The following is a 15,963-nucleotide window of genomic DNA, read 5'->3' as shown; positions in this document are numbered from 1 at the left end:
TGGGACACTTAATATAAATGGAAGCATACAACATAGTGGCCTTTAATATCTGACTTATTTTACATGCATAATGTTTTCAGTGATCATCTATGTTGTAGCATGTATCAGTGCTTCATTCCTACTTATAGCTAAATAGTTTTACATTGTATGAAGATATTTTTTTACTTACTAATCATTGATAAACATTTATATTGTTTCCACTTTTTAGCTACTATGAATATTTTTCAGTTCTGTTGGACATATATCTAAACTCTAGCTCTTTATTTCACTTTACTTAGAGATGTAATATAAAGAGGAGTATGAAGGGAGCATAGAAGCTGCTTTTCTTCAATAGTATAAAAATAAGTGTTCCCCCAGAAATAACTCTTATCACATTAGTAGTTTCTATTTTGTCTGCTGGTTAAACATTGATGATTACAGCACTAAAAGAAATTAAGATTTATAGACAAATGTTCAAATCCTCCTCTTTCACAATTTATATATTAGGTTAATTAAAGTAAAAATCACAAATTTAACAATATTATGATGTATATAAATGACTTCTGAAGTTATTCAGGCTAAGAAAATCCTTTAGTTTTATTAAATTGGTAAATTAGCCTGTAATTTTGTGGGGTAATATGATAATTAATAAAATGTTATAATAAAACTCATCCAAAAATTGTAGTAAAACTAAATGGGGGCACTTGGGTGGCTCAGTTAAGCATCTTGATTTTGGCTCTGGCCATAATCTCAGGGTTGTGAGATTGAACTCCACAATGGGGCTCCATGCTCAGTGGAGAGGGTGCTTGAGATTCTTTCTGTTCCTCTCCTCCCTCTTGCTCTGCCCACCCCCCATTTGTGTTCTCTTTCTCTTGTTCTCTCTCAAATGAATAAATCTTTAAAAAAACTAATTAACATAATAACAAATACACAATTTTCTTTTGTATTATTTATCAGTAGGAAGGCATGGAGAGAAAACATATTTGTGTGTGTGTGTGTGTGTGTGTGTGTTGCACACAGATACACACTGTCCTAGGGTTCCTTTTGGAGTTGGTACAGATTTATTCCAATTTTCTGTATAGAGTGTAATGCTTTCAGTTGCAATGAGAAAAGTAATTGACTCCCAATTGTGCCTTTGACAAAGGGTGTCTTTGACTAAAACAGAAACGGAAGGAAGCATTGTGATAGGAAACATAATTTCCATGTCTATTATATGCAAGCATTTGCATGTTTTTCATGCAATAAAATGTTTTTCTCTCTAAGCTGTTTTTCAGCTTAGAAAGAAAATCTTTCTTTTCATTTGTGCTGTATGATACATGTCTTAAAAATTAGATTTCTAGGGACACCTGGGTGGCTCAGCGATTGAGCGTCTGCCTTCGGCTCAGGGTGTGATCCTGGATTCGGGATCGGGTCCCATATCAGGCTCCTTGCAGAGAGCCTGCTTCTCCCTCTGCCCGTGTCTCTGCCTCTGTGTGTGTGTGTGTGTGTGTGTCTCTCTCTAATGAATAAATAAATAAAATCTTAAAAAAAAAAGACTTCTAAACATAGGTTACTGAGATAAACCATGTAAATACTACACTAAAATGATAAAGTCTTTAAAGACTGTGACACCAAAATTTATTGAAAAGCAAATTTTTAAATTTATTGTGATAATTATTTGAGTGACTCACCTATGTATTAACAACTGTATATTTTGGTAGATAAGTAATCATAACCTAGGAAAACCACATTTTCAGTTTAGATTGGTCTTTCTTCTTTTTTATAGAGCATATGAGACTTCTAAAATGTATCGTGATTTTAAATTGAGAAGTGCACTAATTCAAAATAAGCAACTAAGATTATTACCACAAGAACATGTATATGATAAAATCAATGGAGTATGGAATTTATCCAGTGATCAGGTATTGTACAAAAAGCTAATGAACCTTTTGGGCCCATCATTTTTCCATTTATCATTGAGTTTTGTATATTCACTTAACTGTTAAAATTAACATTATATCTCTTGATAAATTAGCATTATAGCTCTTGATATAAGATAATATTCTGATTTTCATATTTTTATGGTTTTGTGTTCTTTTTAGCAACATTTATTATAGAATTTACAGCTGGAGTGGTCCTTAGAGATTATCTAGTTCAGTCTTCATTCACTTACAGGTTAAAAAGTTAGGCCCCAAAGAATTAAGTGACTTCATACATCTGGTTTATCTGAGAACTATGTTCTTCCCCACATGCTGCGCATACCCTACCCTCCACATCTTGATAACTTATGCTGATGGAAGAGAACCATGGGGTGGACAGTCATGGAAGCTTTCCAATCTGGTCTTTATGGGAGTGGCTGGCCAACTCAGTCAGAAGAGCATGCTACTCTTGATCAAGGTTGTGAGTTCAAGCCACATGTTGGGTATAGAGATTACTTAAAATATTTTTAAAAAAGAAAGTCTGGTCTTTATGGAATTAAACATACAATTCATTTGGTGATTCCTACATTCATTATCATAACTTCTCATTTGGTCTTGAAGCTATAACCAGCTGAAACATATAAGTGGGAATAAGTAACACATCAATTTCTAAAGAAAAATTTTCTCTTACCTAAGTAGTTTTCAGGCTTTGTGTATATTACAACCTATGTTAGACTGATAACCACGGAGGTAAAGCTGTAGCATTTGAATGAAGAGCTTCTTGCTAAATATTGAATCATAAACTTAAATTGTAATTAAATTCTGCTCATTTGAGAAGTTCTAGTGTTAAACTCTGATAATGGTTCTAAAGTATATAGACAGCTCTACATCTAAATAGTCCTCGTCAGGAATCAGTAAGCTTTTTACTTGAAAGGGCCAGATGGTAAATATTTTAGGCTTTGTAGGTCATGCCATTTCTGTCATAACTTCTCAGACTTGCATTGTAGTGTGAAACTAGCCATAGCAACAAGTGAGCATGGCTATATTTCAATAAAACTTGACAATGAACACTGAAATTTGAATTTCATACAATATCCATGTTTCGTGAATTACTATTCTCTTGACTTTTTTCCAGCCATTTAAAAATGTAAAACTTATTCTTGGTTTCTGGGCCATACAAAATGAGGCAGCAGGCCGGATTTATCCCATTGACCATAGTTTACAGATCCCTTGATATGATATGACCTTAGGTCATAGCTTAGATGTCACTTTTTGTAAGGTTCCTTCTGTGTGTTGCTTACAATCTGTACTTAATTACCACTTCAAATTATTCCTGCTCTGGGAGTGCCTGTGTAGCTTGTGAGTGACTGCCTTTGTCTCAGGTCAGATGGGGGTCCTGGGATCAGTCCTACATCAGGCTTCCTGCAGGGAGCCTGCTTCTCCCTCTGCCTATGTCTCTGTGTCTCTAATGAATAAATAAATAAAACCTTAAAAAAATTATTCCTGCTCTAAAATGCAGAGCTTGCCTGTACCCACATTAGATTGTAGGCTTTATAAGGGTAGGGGTGGAATTATTCTGTTCATAGTTAGATCCTTACCATCTAGCACCACACCTCACAGTTTAAATTAATTAAGATTGGATTATCAGAAGTATTTTACTGAAAATAGAGATGTTATTGTCAACCTAACATGTTTCCTGAAAATAAAATATGCCCTCTTAATCTTTTAAAAAGATCCTTGAGAGTTTTGCGGGTTGCTGTCTTCTTTTAAAATAAGAGAAAAGAAGTGGTGACATAAATAATGATTGCTTATAAAGTTAGACTTAGTATTATGTAATGGGACGTGGGCCAGGAATAAGGGAGTTAAAATTTTTGTATAACAAATTTTTGCAAGATGAGAATAGAGGAGGGAAACATACACTTACACGTGTGTTTATTAACTTAATTATAATTAAGAAATAGGTGGTCTTGGGACACCTGGGTGGCTCAGCAGTTGAGCATCTGCTTTCAGCTCAGGGCATGATGCTGGAGTCCTGGGATCAAGTCCCACATCGGGCTCCCTGCATGGAGCCTGCTTCTCCTTCTGCCTATGTATCTGTCTTTCTCTTTCTGTGTCTCTCATGAATAAATAAATAAAATCTTTATAAAATAAAACAAAATAAAAAAATAAAATAAAAAAGAGGGGGCTCCTGGGTGGCTCAGTTCGTTAAACATCTGCCTTCAGCTTAGGTCGTGATTTTGGGGTCCTGGAATCGAGCCCACTTTGGGCTCCCTGCTCAGCGGGGAGTCTGCTTCTCCTTCTGCTCCCCTACTCACTCTCTCTCTCTCTCTCTCTGTCTCTAAATAAAATAAATAAATAAATAAAATCTTATAAAAATAAATCTTAAAAAAAAAAAAATAGGTGGTCTTTTCTGATGTTTCACACCTGGCCATCCCAGAAGAAAGCTTTTCAGGTTTGGGGTTTGTAAGTTAATGTTTTATACCCAATCTCAAAGTATAAAATAAATTCCTCTGGCAGTATATGGTAAGAAGGAGGTGGAGGTAAAGGTAGATAATGATAGAGATAAAAGGTAGAGGTGGCTAATTTTGGTACCATGTATTATTAGGTCCTAAAGATTTTTTAGACCATTTAGCTATCACACTGGAGTAATTTTGAGTAGATGTTTAGGGGCCATATAATTGGAAAACAGTTTTGATTTATAGTCAGTGTTAAAGAGCCATAAAAATCTCTTGTGAACTAATGGGGGTTATCATATGTTTTGTCTTTCTCTTACCACAACTCCCTTGTCTTATGCCAGGTTTGGAACAATAGTTGTAATAAGATCTAACACTTGCAGAATGCTTACTATGTGCCAGACACTGTGATAAGGGCTTTATTTATGGGGGTTATTTAATCAAATCTCCATTTTACATGGGACACAGTGCACCAAGAACAAATTTTCCCATGGTCAGAAAACTGGTAAGTATTGATGGTATAAATTTTTAGAATCTAACTTCAGAATCCAGGCTTTCAGTCATCTAATTGTTCTTCCGTCCAGTGAATAATGAAGTCATTAATACTCCGTGCTACTCAATTCTAGTATTCTCTGCTACCATGATAATCAGAACTATTCTGGTGTTTAGAAAATAAAGAGTATTCAAACAAATGGTCATTGATATATCTCATATTTTCCAGGGAAATTTAGGAACCTTTTTTATTACCAATGTGAGAATTGTGTGGCATGCAAATATGAATGACAGTTTTAACGTCAGTATACCATATCTACAAATTGTAAGTACATGTATTTTGCTGACTTTATTTCAATGTAGAATGAATAATTTATGTTCAGTAATTACTACAATTTGGGCAGCCCCAGTGGCGCAGCGGTTTGGCGCCGCCTGCAGCCTGGGGTGTGATCCTGGAGACCTGGGATCGAGTCCCACGTTGGGCTCCCTGTGTGGAGCCTGCTTCTCCCTCTGCCTGTGTCTCTGCCTTTCTCTGTGTCTATGAATAAATAAATAAATTCTTTAAAAAAAATAAATAAATAAATAAATAAATAAATAAATAAATACTACAATTTTCAGGATTAAATGAATTCTTTCTCCCTTTTTAAGTGGCAGCAGTGTTGCTGAGAGCAGACTTTTAAAATGTTGATAATTTGGGACACCTGGGTGGCTCAGCGGTTGAGCATCTGCCTTCGGCTCAGGGTGTGATCCCGGGATTTGGGATCGAGTCCCACATCGGGCTCCTTGCATGGAGCCTGCTTCTCCCTCTGCCTGTGTCTCTGTCTCTCTCTCATTGTCTCTCATGAATAAATAAATAAAATCTTTTAAAAAAATAAAATTAAAAAAATAAAATGTTGATAATTTATAATTTCAACATAGAAAAGACCCAGTTGTACTTACATTCAAGGGAAATCCAACCATTATCAATTTACTATTAAGAGAGAAATATACTGTATTTTAGGGGCACCTGGGTGGCTCAGTGGGTTAAGCATCTGCCTTCAGCTCAGGTCATGATCCCAGGGTCCTGGGATTGAGCCCTGCATCGGGGCTCCCTACTGCTTCTCACTCTTACCGCCCCCCCCCGCCACCTTCAAATAAATAAAATTTTGAGAAAAAAAGAAATATACTGGATTTTAAAGTTTTTAATAGTCACCATGCAGATTAAGATGTGTCAGTTTTTTTGTTTTGTTTTGTTTTGTTTTAAGATATGTCCTTCTTAGATTCCAGTCAGAAGGCATTAGCTACTAAGGTTTTCCATAACCTTTTTATGAAGCAGGTATATATAGTGGTTCTTTGCATGGCTTTGGCACACAGATCACACACATTGTTTTGACTCTGTTGACACTTTCTGCCTTTTTTTTTTTTTTTTTTTTTATCATGAGAGAGAGAGGCAGAGACATAAGCAGAGGGAGAAGCAGGTTCCATACAGGGAGCCCGATGTGGGACTCGATCCTGGGACTCCAGGATCATGCCCTGAGCTGAAGGCAGATGCTCAATCACTGAGCCACTAGGCATCCCAACACTTTCTGCCTTTAAAGCCAAAATGAAGGGGTGCCTGGGTGGCTTCAGTTAAGTGTCCAACTCTTGGGTCTCAGCTCAGGTCATGATCTCATGTCTGTGGGGTCAAGCCCTGCGTTGGGCGCTGTGCTCAGTGCAAAATTGGCTTCAGATTCTCTCTCCGTCTCCCTGTTTCACTCATTGTCTCAAATAAATAATTAAAATCTTTAAAAATAAAATAAAGCCAGAATGAATTCTTCAATTCTGTGAATGAAAAAAAAAATTCTGTGAATGAGCTGTTTTCACTATATTCAAATACAGCACGTAATACAAGCTGGATTTATACAACAGGTTTGGTGAAAGGAATCAAGATAGGTTTTAGTGATAATGATTTTAGCGTAAGTTCAATTAAAGCTGTTAAAATCCAGAGTAAGAACTAACTACGTCTGAGACTGATTTGTTTTGAGAGTAAAGGTGGTTCTTTTTGCTGTTGCTACTACTATAAGTATGTGATTCAGTGAAACAAATAGTAAACTCTAATAAACTGAAGAATTTCATTTTACATAAGGAAATTACGTATAGGAAATAGTGCAAGTTAGATGAAACATAGAAATAGCCAATGAAGGGAATCCCTGGGTGGCTTAGCGGTTTGGTGCTCGCCTTTGGCCCAGGCCGTGATCCTGGGGACCTAGGATCGGGTCCCGCATCGGGCTCCCTGTGGGGAGCCTGCTTCTTCCTCTGCCTGGGTCTCTGCCTCTCTCTCAAACTGTGTCTCTCATGAATAAATAAAATCTTTAAAAAAAAAAAAGAAAGAAAGAAATAGCCAATGAAAATCCTGTGTCGTTTTTCTATGATAATTGCCCATATTGTGGGATATAAGTAGTCTTAACACTAAGCAGTTTCATTAACAAAAATTTATTGAGTAGACACAATGTATGTGATGGCTGGAAAATGTCCTTTTTTAAAAGACCTTTTAGTTTACAAGAAGGATGATTCTTTGCAAACTATTCCCAAGCCTATCTTTGGCTAAATTGTTTGATATCTGAGTTACTTGAAAATCCAGATCATTCCTTTGCCAAATATTTATCACCTACTCTGCTAGGTGCTAGCGATATAGACATGAAGATCATTAACAAGTACACAGTTCCTGTCAAAAAGGAGTTTTCAGTCTGGTAGAATTAAGCAGGAAATCCTAGAATCTGATAGGAAGAAAATGGTTTCTGGCCATCTAAAGAAAAGGAGGAATATATAACCGTGGCTGGGAAGATGAGACTGAGGCTACATAGGTATTTGATAAACTGCTGTCTGTATTGTTCATTGCTGTTTTGTATGATTTACATACATTGCCTGACATATTATACTAAAAAAAAATTTACAGAGTAGTAAACAACCTTGTGCTTTTTGTTCTTCAAATAGGACGCTTTTTGTTATTTAAGAATACAGTTACCAACCATGGCCCCTGGAATGAATCCAGCCTGGTCCAAACAACTTGCAACCTGATATCATCACAGTCTGTCACTAGGACAGTCATATTCATGTGACTTTTAAAAACTAACTCAGCCTTGGGAACCACAAAAGACACTGGCTCTCCAGTACTAAAAGATTGCTGGCCTCTGGTTTAAAATACTCAGAAAAGTTTTAGACTCCCTGATTGTGGGGGATATGTGAGTCATAACTTTGTGCGTATTTCAGAGATGTCTTCTTTGCATTACCTTACAAGTTTGCTGCCTACTTCTAGTATGAACATTTTCATTTATTTGATCTCTATGGGAATATAATGAAGGAAAGAGGGAGAATTCTGTCCTTTAGATTATGTACACAGTTACTGTGTACAAGTTGAAAACTTGTTTGTGCTGTAGAATCACTACTATCAGATCATAAAAGCATGCATTTTCTTCTTTTTCATTTTACATCTAGCGTTCAATCAAGATTAGAGATTCAAAATTTGGTTTAGCTCTTGTCATAGAAAGCTCTCAGCAGGTAAGATATTTTATAATTGTATTAATCTTTAATAGATTTTTTAAACTATGACAGTCTCTATTTTTAGTTTTATTTATATAGTAAAGCAGTTTATATCTAAGAAGATTGTTAGTTGTGACATGAAGTTAAATAAAGAGTTTAAAGTCATATATAGTAATTGTCCACACAGGAAGAATCTTGCTTATGTTTCTTTGTTGGGTATACATAACCATTATTATCATTATGATCATTTTTAATGACAAAGTCACTGTACTTTTCATGCATTATCTCAGTCTTTACACACCCTATGATACAGTTACTATTTCTCCCCATTTTATATTCAAAGGAAACTGAAGCCTAGAGAAGTTAGGAACCTTGCCTACAGTCTCACAACTAGTAAGTGGTGAGGATAGGTTTTGATTCAGGTCTGACTGATTCACAAGAATGTCATTGAATAGCACAGTCATATACAAATATACACACACATGCCACTGGGATTTTATACCCTCATATGCAGATTATACTGTATCTAATTATAGTTGCTGTGTCTCATTAGGCCAGATCTTTGCAGAAATACATTTAAATAAAACATTTACTTATTTGTAAAATCACTGCTCTTCTAAACTCTAAATGTAAATATGAATGTCTATTCCTTTCCCCTTGCCTGCAGATTTGTAGCTTCCATTTACTGAGTGCTTACTGTGTTCCAGGAACTGTATCAAATGTCATATATACATTATTTTATTTAATACAACAATTTGGTAACTGTTTTATGGTTAGAAAATTGAGGCTTAAAAGATTAAGGAAAGTATATTTCTCAGCATCATGTAGTTAGTAAATTTGTAAATTTCTAGTTGTAAAACTAGAATTTGAACTCGAAAGTATATGCTCTCAACCTAAAGCATATGGTCTCACCTTTCACAGTATGCGATTTAATTTTTTAACACTCTTTAACAACAACCTGTCATGGTCAAGTTTCTTTCCGAATTCTTCAAGGAATTAGCCTCAGCTGGGCCATTCCCTTTCTTCTTTTACGATATGGTCTACTCCTTTTCAAGGTCTAGCTCAAAAAAAACTTAGTTCCATTGGCCTTCACAATCTACAGTATTTTTTTATCTTAAAATATCACCTTTGATAGTTACAGATGAAATGATAGGATATCTGGATATGCTTCAAAATAATCCTGAGTAGGCAAGGGGAGGAGATTTGGGAAAACTGCAGGCTAAAAAGTTGACTATATATTTCTACTTGTTGAAGCTGGAAGATAACTACATGGATACTTATTGTGCTCTTTTTTTCTATTTTTGTGTATGCTTTACGTGTTTCATCACAAAAATCTTAATTAAAAAACCAGCTTACCTGTGGTGCTCTGAAATAAGGACATTAGAGCTAGTTTATCCTATACTGTGAATACCATTCCTCAGGCTTGTTTTTTGTTTTTTCATTATTTTTTTCTTACAGAGTGGAGGATATGTTCTTGGCTTTAAAATAGATCCTGTGGAAAAACTACAAGAATCAGTTAAGGAAATCAACTCACTTCACAAGGTCTATTCTGCTAGTCCGATATTTGGAGTGGATTATGAGATGGAAGAAAAGGTAGTTTGTTCCGTATGTAAAACACAGGGTTTGCTGAATTGCTTTTACACAATCTATGAAATTCAGATATAAACACACTGCCTACAGTTTCATTCTGAACCGTGTTTAAAATGATTCATATACAGACTGTGTTCAGTGAGCGTGACCTCTTGGCCATCCGCAGTCGGCGCCACCTGTCTGCTCGCTGGTTGCTTCGTCATTCGTTCCCACCCTTCTGGGTGAGCAGTTTACCCAGAGACAGGTATCCATGTGCAAGACTCCGCTGATGTGGACAAATGTCAGTCTCTCACTCTGCTTTACTTTTATTCCACTTCTGCCTCCCACTTGCATTTGGACAAACCTTACAGGCCTCACAGGCACCAGGCTTTTCCCACAGAGCCCCACAGTACAGCAGCTCCAGGAGTCTGCTCTCTCCGTGTGCCTGGTCCACCCCCTATTCGTCAGTGCCTGTGCCATACCAATTATGAAATATTTTGAATATCACACCCACGTGTCTGCTCTTTACCTTCCTCATGACTGCCAGATTGGTTATAAAATATGTTTAATATCATGTTCATATTTCTGCTCTTTGCTTTCCTTGTGATCTCTGGGTTTTCCCAAACCCACCCCACTCTCCAGGCACATCATCCCTCCTTTGACTTTACTCTTTAGCCTCTCCAGAGGGGACCCTTGTCATCTGGTCTGTCACTGGTGTCCTCACCAGCCACTGCATTAGAGGGATGTCCTCACTATCGGCTCTATCAGTGGTACTCCTGCTAGAGGTTCTGTCTCTGGTGCCCTCACTGACCACTCTTATCACAGGTTCCCTTGCTGTCTATTCTTTTGCAGGCACCCTCACTATTATGGTGCCCTTGCCACCCACTCTTTCAGCAGCATCGCTGCTGGTACTCAGCATGTGGAGCCCTATCACCCATATTATCTGTATCTCTTCTCTTGGACTGCAACGTGTGACCAGAGAAGATCAGGAAATACGCTGGGCAGCTAAGTTCAAATTCACACCCTCTGACTTCAAACAGACCCTTTTTGCCCAGTAGCACTGCTTGATAGTGTTTTCTCTCCCTGTAATATTCTCTATATATTCATTCCCCTTCCCTTCCAGCTGAAACTTCTCTCTGGGTTGCTGTGCTGTGTTATACATACACTCATGTTTTCCATGTCTTAATCATCCTTTTATGTTTTCCTCCCACCCTGTGCTGCTTTCACCACTCTCCCTTTCACTCTGCCTTCTTTGTGTATTCCTTTGCAGTATCACCCCTCCTTCAGTTTCTTCAACCTATACTGCTATAGATGACTCCCATATCTTTTATTCTGGTCTTGACACATTCTCTCAGATCAGTATGGTTCTAAATATTCTTGAGTATATTCACATAAATGAGCATTCCAAATAACCTAAATTGAATTTTCTCATTTAAAAGTTTATCCTGGGGATCCCTGGGTGGCTCAGCGGTTTGGCCCCTGCCTTTGGCCCAGGGTGCAATCCTGGAGTCCCGGGATCGAGTCTCAAGCCTGCTTCTCCCTCTGCCTCTCTCTCTGTGTCTATCATAAATGAATGAATGAATGAATGAATCTATCTATCTATCTATCTATCTATCTATCTATCTATCTTTAAAAAATAAAGTAAAAGTTTATCCTAGGGGTGCCTGGGTGGCTTAGTCGGTAGGGCGGCTGCCTTTGGCTCAGGTCATGATCCGAGGGTCCTGGGATTGAGCCTCATGTCAGGCCTCCTGCAGGAGCCTCCCCTCTTCTCTGCTTGTGCTCTCTCACGCTCTCTCAAATAAAGTCTTTTTAAAAAAAAAAAGTTTATCCTAGTAATTTAATTAGGTAAATAATTTTCCAAGTCTATAAGATACACTGACACTTGAGTATCTCAAACTTGGCATACCTAAAATGCTATCATTTTTCTCAAAAGCACCATCCTGCTGATACATCAGGATGTACATAATTTACTTATTTTCCATTTATTTATATTTAGCATTAGTAAAGTCAGCTGTGCTCAAAACCTCAGAGATTTCATTTTTATGTTCCTGATTATTTTATTTTATACATTCAATCATCCAGTCTACTCCCTTTTTCTATTCCTTTCTTTTCATTCTAACTACAGTTATTATTATTACTTTTGCTTCCATAATAATATTGTAGAACATGCATGGTCCTTGGAACCTGGCAAGCCTGACTGTAGTCCCAAATTCACCATTAATTTGTAATTCAAGGCAGATTTGAGCTTCAGTTTTCTCATTCTAAAATTAAGATAATCGTCACGAAGTTATTGATCATATCCATGAAATACCAGGCACATGAGTGCCTCTACCTTTCATTTCTTCTCTTCTTTACTGGCCCCCAGTACATAATAATAACCAGCATGATAACTCACTCTGTCATCTCATGTAAGCCCTTACTCCAAAGCTACCTCTTCAGGGAGGTCTTCCCTGACTACCATCTAAAACAGCAGCCTCCATCATTTTTTTGTTCCTTATCTTTGCTTGCTTGCTTGCTTGCTTGCTTTATTTTTAGTAACACTCATCAGTTTTCTCCACTATAAATAATCTCCATGAAGTCAGGGATTTTCATCTATTTTCTTTAACCACTATATCTCTAGCAATCAGAACTAGCACATAATAGGGCTTAGTGAATATTCATAGATGTTGAAAGACTGCTTTGAACACCCTACTATTCCCATTCACTGCTCTAAGAACTTTATATGCATCGTTTCATTTAATCCTCCCAACAGTACTATGAAGTATAGTATTATTATTATCTTTATCTCACAGTTACAGAGATGAGGCTTAGCTAGGTTAGGTTACTTGTTCACAGTCACACAACTCAACGTGGTTGAAACATTGAGGCTATCTTCAGATGAGGGGATCAGATCACTCTTGTCAAGCAATACACTTCTACTCTACATACCCTCCCACAAATTAACTATAGATAAAGTCTGAATTCTTTGGGCTGGTATTAAGGAATTTCAGTAGACACCAGCCTACATCACAGCCACCATGTCTGTTTATGGAGGCTGCACACTGCCCAACTATAAGAACATAGTACACATAGACTACTGTGAATGATGCTTGTTGGGATTTTTCAGTATGATAGCCCTGCATAGCTGCTTCTGTCTCATTGGACTCTTTTATTCTGACCACACTGGATTATTCATCATTCTTCAACCACATTCTGTGGTTTCTCAGTTTTGTTGATGCTGGTTCCCTCTGCCAGAAATACCTTTTTCCCTAATCCTACCTATGGAAGTCACTGTCATCCTAAAAGACGTAGATTACGTACCAGTCTTTTCTTCATAAAAGTTTCTGGGATTCACAAGCCAGAAGTTGTGCTGTCTCTAAACTTTTTATTATAATAGATATTGCATTTGTTACAACTACTTTTCAAGGGTTGAACCTACTTTTCATAGGTTGAACCATGATATTATTAATATTTGACCATTTCTGACTCACAAAAATGATAATTTCATGTTTCAACCTAATATTTAGTTACTCATAATTGTGTTTTATCCTTTGCTCCACTCCCCCTGCCCTAGATTACAAACCTCTCATGAGTAGGGCAGGGACTTTTTACCCATGTTAGTGTTAGCATAGTGCCTAACATACCAAGATACTAAAACATTTGAAAAATAATGAATTAATATCAGCACCATATTTTACTCTGCTTTACCATTGGGATAGTCCATCTAAATCTTAGTTCTTTTACTTTTCACAAATTCTATTTAATGACTATTTTGAGTAAAATGAAATTGAAAATTTGCTATTATCCAAACTTAGTTTTTTAAAAAACATGTGAAAGAAAATAAGATAAAGTTCACTGAGAGTTTCTTCTCTAAGGATATCTCTATCATATTAAGATTAGTAAATTTGTCATTTTAATACTTCTGATGATATTGACTTCAGATTTAAAAGCTTAGGTTTAACTGATTTATTACTAAAGTTAGTTTTAATAGAATATAAATGTGATTTTTCTAAGACTTGAGTAGTTTTCAATTGTTTTATACTTTTATAAGTATTTACAATTCTCACAGCATATTTTACTAAAATTATTTGTTTAATTAATATTGTCTCCTTGATGCATTTTATTTATTTATTTTTCCTTGATACATTTTAACGTCTGCTGATTTTTAGCCTCAGCCCCTTGAAGCTCTGACGGTTGAACAGATTCAAGATGATGTAGAAATTGACTCTGATGATCATACAGACGCTTTTGTGGTGAGCATGACAAAAAACTACTAAATTTATTATGATTATTTTATCTGAGTCAGATTTAATTAAGTAATGGCTTAAGTGTGTAAAACACCATGGAACTTGCAACTTTTGAGAGTTATCTTAAACATGAGTTGGAAAGTAATTTTTTTTAAGTTAAGGATTTTTTCTTTGTGTGAAATTACTTTTAAATTACCAAACTAGGAACTAGTTTGAGAACAAAATAATTCAAAGGATTTCAGATCTGTGAAAAAATTTTCATACCTTAGAATAATAGAACAGGTTAAATAGTTAAGTTAATTTAAAATCTATAGTTTTCATAATTAATCTTTATAAGATGGACTTCCTTTCAATTTATTGGTATATGATCTTAAAAAGAATATTTGAACAATGAGCTTTCCTGTTTCCAAATTTGTATTATTTTATAGCAAAAATAATGTCAATGCTTTCTATGTAGTGTAGTGTATAAATCTGACCAATATACCTCTCTGGAAATAAATATTTTTAAGCAAGTCTGAAATTAGTGTAAAATATTTAATTATAAACTACAGCATTTGCTGACACATTGAAGTACTGATTGCTTTTTGTTTTGCCAGCACCTTCTTCTGAACAAAAGTAGAGATGACATTTTATAGCTTCTAGATCATTCTTTTTATCTCCTTTCAAGTTAACAATCCAAATTGTATACTTATTACAAAACAAATATTTTGGAGCTCAAAGCATAACTCTTGTAATCATTACTAATGACTGACAGAAGAAGTGAAATCTGCTACTAGCATAGTAAAGATTAAGTGCTAAGACCATTAGAAAAACTGTAACAATGTAAAATACACTTAGTTACATAATTGTCCTGTAAATTACCTGTTCCTTAGTTCACTAACCTATTATATGTCAAGTATGTGAAATATAATTTTCTTTGTCTTATAGGCATATTTTGCTGATGGCAATAAGGTAAGGACATTTTATCTATAGTATATGAAAAAAACTTTCTATATTCCAACAATTTAGTATTCACAAAACTTATGTGAAACCTATTTTTTGTTTTTTTCTTCTTCCTTGCCCACCTTCTATATTCCCATCTCATCCTCTTACCTCCCAAAAAGCAACAAGATCGTGAACCTGTATTTTCAGAAGAACTGGGGCTTGCAATAGAGAAATTGAAGGATGGATTCACCCTACAGGGACTTTGGGAAGTAATGAGTTGATCTTGAGTTGAACTGGATTTCTATTTAAAGATATCTCAAGATTAAAGATACTAGTCGCCTGCCATAAGGCACGGAATAGTTTTTACATTTACAGAAAAATCTTTTAAGAAAGAATTTTTTAATGATTAAGGAAAAACTCATTTATCTAAGATTTTATTGCCACTTTTCTAAAAATTATATTTAAAATTGTAATCAAAATGTATCTGGTTTGTAAATATGTTTATTTTGTACCTAATGCTTGTAAATTAGTGCAGATATTAAATGAGTGTATCATGTTGGCTTTAATAAAGAATTTATGCAGCACCATTTAATGTTTTGAAAGTATTATTTAAAAGAATAAGATTCTATTATGGAATAATAAAATACTGTCTTTTTAGTTATAAAAATCTGGTTTAAAAAATTATCAAATAGCTCCAAATGTAAGTCAACTCTCATAAATTACAACCCTTAAACTTGTCATGTTTAAGTGATCATTTCTGTAAAACCTAAAAATTACATTAACTCTGGAGTATATCAATCACTATGTAATAAGTGTTTTGGGCACTATTTTATAAATAATTGCAATATAGTTTTGGGAAGAATACATTTATTTTGTAAAGAAATAGTTTTAAATAGTTTGTAAATAAATAGTTCTTTTATTGAC

General features: G+C 35.5%; 1 protein-coding gene across 3 annotated transcripts in view; it reads left to right on the top strand.

Annotated features, from left to right (window-relative positions):
* BBS5 (Bardet-Biedl syndrome 5) overlaps positions 1 to 15,963 on the top strand; it is a 26,555-nt gene extending 10,592 nt beyond the window's left edge. Inside the window, exons 6-12 of one of the 3 annotated variants that reach the window (XM_072811342.1) lie at positions 1,745 to 1,880; positions 5,052 to 5,147; positions 8,276 to 8,338; positions 9,779 to 9,913; positions 14,038 to 14,121; positions 15,043 to 15,066; positions 15,219 to 15,963. In XM_072811342.1, coding sequence (XP_072667443.1) covers positions 1,745 to 1,880; positions 5,052 to 5,147; positions 8,276 to 8,338; positions 9,779 to 9,913; positions 14,038 to 14,121; positions 15,043 to 15,066; positions 15,219 to 15,320 — 640 coding nt within the window. In that variant the 3' untranslated portion in view covers positions 15,321 to 15,963. Of the gene's footprint in view, positions 1 to 1,744; positions 1,881 to 5,051; positions 5,148 to 8,275; positions 8,339 to 9,778; positions 9,914 to 10,038; positions 10,195 to 14,037; positions 14,122 to 15,042; positions 15,067 to 15,218 lie in introns of those variants that run through there. The other 2 variants (XM_072811343.1, XM_072811344.1) reach the window with 2 other exon arrangements.

This window comes from Canis lupus, chromosome 34 (genome assembly GCF_048164855.1).
Source record: "Canis lupus baileyi chromosome 34, mCanLup2.hap1, whole genome shotgun sequence".
In the NCBI taxonomy this organism is placed as follows: domain Eukaryota; kingdom Metazoa; phylum Chordata; class Mammalia; order Carnivora; family Canidae; genus Canis; species Canis lupus.
The sequence above is the reverse complement of the archived record's forward strand: the minus strand, read 5'-3'. Positions and strand labels throughout refer to the sequence as shown.